We start from the raw sequence: 5,886 nt of genomic DNA on the forward strand, positions 1-5,886 counted from the left end.
TCACTTTTTCTTCATTGCTTTCATATGATTCAGTGCTGAGCCAGCCTTAAACCATTCGATTTGAGCCGCATTAAAACTGTGAGACAGCCAGATCTCCTCCTTTTTACCATCAACGTGTTTCAAGATGCATTTTAATGGCTAAAAAAAAAAACCAAATCTTCAAGACTCGAAATTTTTATGGAACCATCAACAGTGTCAACTAATTTTTTAATGCGTAATCACATACGTTATGTAGGTATAATTTCACATCCTGATAAGGAACTAATATCTTAAAATAAAACAAGACAAAAGCAATAGTGTTGAATAAAGAATTTACAAGAAAAAGAGAACAACCTTGCTAGGTGCAAAATCATTCAAACCAACAATTGATATCTTGTCGTCTGGCTTAACTTTATTGTAATCATTTGGATCAGCAAACGCTTTTCAGAAACTGAAAACACCTGATATATTCAACATCAATTTATAAGGAATTTATTGCCTCCTATGTAAGATCCACTAAATCAAAATACTTCAGCTAATTTAAAGTAAAAAGACAACAAAATTTGAATGGAGTTTGAAACAATCATTATACGTTTTAAAGTATTATGTGACTATATTAAAAGCGGTCGATAAGGTTTCAAAAATCTTATTATTTGTGGTGAAGCAAAAGGTTCTTGATAATGCAAAAGCCAAATAAGTTAAATATTTTCTTTCCAGATTAAATTTACAGCGAACTGAAATGTAAAATACTTACCGTGAATCCGAGAAAGGTTTTTACAATAATTGCACGTCCACCGAAATGTCTAGGTTCTAAAGCTGCATGTTCACGAGATGAGCCTTCACCATAGTTTTCGTCACCCACTGCTATCCAAGCTACTCCATCCGACTTATAGTGACGTGTCGTTTGAGATGCCGTATCATACTTGCCCGTCAAATGATTGCGAACTTTATAATTAGAAATTCTTTCCCATAATCTAATAAATAAAGTCCTGAAATTGAGTGTTGTCGGTTTACAAAAATCTTTGAAGAAAAATTTAATTATCAAACCTTTTCGAACCAGTACTCAACAACTATAATTACCTTGTTCATTTCATCATTTTCCGCATTGACAGCAGTTAAGAATAGATTATTTGAAATATTATCCAAATGACCACGGAATTTCAACCAGGGTCCAGCAGCACTGATATGGTCTGTTGTACACTTTCCTTTTACCTGAATTTTAAAATACCAAGAGCAAAAATTAAATCATGAAGATAATGAAATTCTAAAATGAAAACTGGATTAATCTTCTGTGCAACTTACTTTAATTAATATTAACATATTTTCAAGATCCTTCCCATCCCAAGGATTGAATGAATGGTTTCAGAAGTTGTAAACGTTCACTATTTTCATTGACTACAACGTTGCCGTGTCCTGATGGAGCCTGATAATAGTTCACACCTGAGTCATAACCTTTTGGTGGCAAGCTATGACCGCTTGGTGCAATTTGCAACTTGAATTTGCTACCTGAAATAACATTTCCTTCAACTGCGAAATAAAAACATTTAAGCCAAAATTTGCAGAAGTACTCATCATATCAAAACTACCAAAAAACCGTAGCTTCTTCAGTGTACCGAAACCAGACACTTTCATCTTTCGAAATATCTTCTAAACCAGCAATCATTCTTTGAAGATATTAGCTTAGAAAATATTTTCTGTTGACATGTTCAGCTGAACAAAAGTGATACGTTAATGTAAAAATTTTTGAGGGAATATAGTACTGATATACCACGCTATATGTGAGTATTTGAAAATACTTGTGTCTCCTGTCGATCTCCAGCTACGTAAGCAGTCAAAATTTATAAAGTCACGTTAAAAAACTTTTAAAATCACAGATTTATAAAGTCACGTTAAAAAACTTTTAAAATCACAGATGTATAGATAAGATATTTGCATATATGATTTTTGCTTGGGATCATAATGGTAGTAGTGAAATATTGTAATGCATTTGCAAGATTATTCTGTCTGTTTTTAATTGAATAAATATAAATGAGAATACAGAAATAGTTTGTGGCTGTTATGAAATAATAACCGCCACAACAATTAATAATGGAAATTCGATTATTTCATTAGAGCTGAAGGATAATTTTTAGAAAGCTATCAAAAAAAAAAAAAGAAACTGGGCAAGTAAAATTCTTCCTCAGAATATTGAATCATAATATTGCTCTATAATATTTTGTGCTTGCAGAAATAGAAATTTGGGAGGGCAAAAATAGAAATTCGTGATAAGTGCGAGTGACAGACATACTTAGGAGAATGTGGTAAAAATAGAAATTCGCTAGGGAGTGCGCGCGGTAAAAGCAAATTCGAAAGCGAGAACGCGGCAGAAATATTTGAACCTGGAAAATTAGTTTGCGATTCCTTTAGATGAGCTTTCCATTGTTATATGGAGTATTAATTTTATACGCATATCGTTAAGAAACACAATTGCTATTATTTTTGGAAATTCTTTCTTAACTAAAACATTCACCATTCAACGTCTCCTGTCGATCTCCAGCTACGTAAGCAGTCAAAATTTATAAAGTCACGTTAAAAAACTTTTAAAATCACAGATGTCTAGTAGAATGCATATTAGCAAGCATAACAGAAGCCTAATAATTAAACATAGCCCTATGTGTAGTCCAAAAATTATATACGTGGTGAAATTGTGTCACTATTAACATTTTATTAACTTCAACAATTTCAAACAATTATAGCAGAATTTTTAATCAAAACAGAAATCAAACAGAATTAATATATATTAATAACTAACGATGAAAAGTGGTAATACATAATTACTGCAAAATGATTCAAATGAATTGGTATCACAACAATAAGAAATTGCTAATTCTGTTAATAGCAATTAAAAACAATAAATGGCTGATTAGCTTGAATCAATGCATTTTTATTCAACAACATACTTCAAAAAAAAAAAAAAAAAAAAACGATTCGTTGGAAATAACCAAATGATATTCAGGCATGTAATCGAAACAAAAAGAATCTTAATACAACCATAACTTAATAATAAATAAAAAAAGGATACATAAGAACCATGGACGTGAAGATGGTGGCTACCAGCATAGTATGACGACTGACATCAGATTGGGATGTGCTAGAGAGATCGAGAATATGATCAAATGATATTCCCTGTGAAGGGCAAATGGGTTGAATGGTATACACCGAGTTTTCGTGCAAATTAAGTAAGATAAGATATTTGCATATATTCTCCGAGCGCGAGAGAGTATTACTTCAGTAGGAAATGTTTTAAATGATTCTCATAAATGATTTTTTCAACTTTTTTTTTTCTTAAATTGTAACTGGGTTAAAAAAAAAAATTGTAGGGTATTTGATGACTTAAAAAAGATGAAATTGTGCGAAATTTTCCAAAATATAATCGAGAAATTAATTTCAGGAAAAATATCAATTTTTGTGCGACATGCTGAGATTTATAGCGCCGTTTATCGAGTGCATCAAAAGGAAGTAAGTAGATATTTGCATATATCCCTTCAATAGGAAATATTACTTAAGTAGGAAATGTTTTTATAAATTATTTTTTCAATTTTTTTTTCTTAAATTAGAATTGCGTTAAAGAAAAATTGCAAGGTATTTGATGATTGATATAAGTAGTATTGTGATCAATTTTAATATAATTGGAACGCATAATTTGGCGTTGTTTTATCATCAATTTGCATCTGATTAATTTGATGATTTTATAGGGTGGGCTCGCGTGTCGCCCAAAATCCAGAACATCGGACTATTTCCGATGTTCTGGTATATCTAGAACGAGAACCTGTAATGCTCCGTGCATTACAGGAATATATGCGCGAAAGGGAGCAGGTAAATTCATTTTTCTTTTTTGTCATCAATTAAGGATTATAGAAAGAGTTATACTTCTAATTTATATGAAGAGTTATAGAAAGTACTTTCTTAAAATGTGGTCTTTTCAGATTGAAGACCTGCTCCTAACCTGCTTGGAGGATACGGAGAGGAGGTCGGAGGTCGAAGGGCAGGATGGAGAAGAACCGGTGCCTCAGGAGCAGGCATTTTACGAAGAAGAGGCAGAGTGGGCCCCTCTGCCTGAAACTAATGATGCTGATGAGGCCGAGAATTGGCCAACGGAAGCAGAGTGGGCTCCTCTGCCGGAAAGCGATGAAGAAACTGAGGCACCGGTGGCACCAAATGCCGTTGCAGAACCGGTCGAATCGGTTCGCGAACTCGTCCTGTAAGCTTTGATATCTGAAATAAATGTAGTAACCATGTAGTAAACAAAGTAATAACTAGAACAATTGCTAACTTTTTGTTAATTTTATCTGCTGAATAATTTAAACCAAATTTGAAACTATTTCAGAAGGACGAGGACGATTAATATTCCGGTTCTGGCGACGCATACATCGGTTGCGGCAGCACCGGAAGAATTCCACCCCGCTGATTTAGGGGATCTTCCGGAGCAGCTCCGACGGGAGTTGCTAGTGCCGCAAGCAGAACCATACACGGTGGTTCAAGCGAATGAAGAGAGGAACATCGGTAATTTATAATTTTAATAACGTTAGAAGATGATTTTATGTTTGTAATATTTTAAAGGAATATAATCATACTTTAATCTTTTACTGACAAAATCATATTTATGAGTGAAATGTTACAATGTTCTTCTTTATAATGTTTCAAAACGGTCACAAATTTTCCATCTATATCGATGCTTTAAAAAACAGTTTATACTTCTTTACTATCTTCTAATCACTTCTATTTTCAGTGTGTGGTATCTGCGGCAGGCAGTTTGCTACATTGAAAGGGTGGCGTATTCACGCCTCGAGAATGCATAAGCAGGATGGTAAGTACTTCTAAGCGGAATTTGCAATTAGTTTTTAAAAACATTAGCATATTTGATTTATCTAAATGTTGGCGGACTAATTCATTATGAATATTTCAGGTTTTTGCGCTCGTTGTGGCCATTACCTCCTGCTGCCACCCGGATTCACGGCCGCGCAAAAGAGAGCGGCGACAGAAGTTCACGCTCTCGATTGGTGCCCGAGAGCGTGTGCGGCCGTGATCAACGAAAGGCAGGTCAAGCGCCGCAGACTTGACTTAGTGGGGAGAGAAGAGGATGCCAACCACCTCTTCATTCCAGGTGAGAAATTATTAATATCTAAGAAATGAAATTTGAAATTGAAAAGGAAATAAAAATTCGAATGTACAGAAAACAAAACATTCAGAAAGTGGATTTCATAGTTTTTCTAACCAGCAATTTTTCTTTCAGGCCAGTGATAACATCCGGCCCTCCTCACGCGGCTGACCTGCTACTGCCTGTCCCAGCTCTCCAGTCTTCTGCCCGAAGCAGGTTAGTATTGCGCTAAAAAAAAATGAAAAAAATTTAAAAAAATAAAAAAAATCAAAAAAAAACAAAAAAATGAAAAAAAAATAAAAAAAATCAAAAAAACTAAAAAAACAAAAAAACAAAAAAAAATTGAAAAAAATAAAAAAAAAATTAACAAAATTAAAAAAATTAAAAAAAAAAAATAAAAAATAAAAAAAATTAGTGAAAAAATTTTGTTTTTATAATTTACAATGTAAAAACAACTGAATTCAGAGTTTGATCAGAAATTGTGAATTTTGTGAAAAAAAAAAAAATAGTGAAAAAATGAGTCATAAAGTTCATTCATTTCATACTAGCATATGTTAATATTAATTGTTTGTGGTCGTATTTGAGAATCAAAAAGTTTGTGAAAGGGATTTCTTTTTCGCGAACAAAATTCGAAAATAGCTACTTTAGATCAAACTTGATTGAATTCAGTTGTTTTTTCTTTATCAGTTTTTTGTTGTGTTTTGTTGTATTTTTTTTTTTTTTTTTTTGCCCTCTCTGGGCAACTAACTTTTTTAAAAGTTTATTGTTCT

The 5,886-nt window shown here is 33.0% G+C and overlaps 2 protein-coding genes across 2 annotated transcripts; one reads left to right on the forward strand and one right to left on the reverse strand.

Annotated features, from left to right (window-relative positions):
* Bm11110 (Uncharacterized protein) lies at positions 1-1,299 on the reverse strand (the record flags this gene model as incomplete). Its single annotated transcript, XM_043079854.1, has 5 exons — positions 1-138; positions 334-384; positions 734-968; positions 1,037-1,191; positions 1,282-1,299. The coding sequence occupies 5 exons, from the start codon at positions 1,297-1,299 to the stop codon at positions 1-3; spliced, it is 597 nt and encodes a 198-aa protein (XP_042935788.1).
* Positions 1,300-3,433: 2,134 nt separating this feature from the next.
* Positions 3,434-5,348, forward strand: Bm17614 (Uncharacterized protein; the record flags this gene model as incomplete). Its single annotated transcript, XM_043079855.1, has 7 exons — positions 3,434-3,477; positions 3,714-3,834; positions 3,945-4,219; positions 4,346-4,521; positions 4,748-4,825; positions 4,925-5,018; positions 5,252-5,348. 7 exons carry the CDS (start codon positions 3,434-3,436, stop codon positions 5,346-5,348), a joined length of 885 nt encoding a protein of 294 aa, XP_042935789.1.
* Positions 5,349-5,886: the final 538 nt, after the last annotated feature.

The sequence above is a fragment of the Brugia malayi genome, assembly GCF_000002995.4.
Source record: "Brugia malayi strain FR3 genome assembly, contig: Bm_v4_Chr3_scaffold_001, whole genome shotgun sequence".
Taxonomy (NCBI): domain Eukaryota; kingdom Metazoa; phylum Nematoda; class Chromadorea; order Rhabditida; family Onchocercidae; genus Brugia; species Brugia malayi.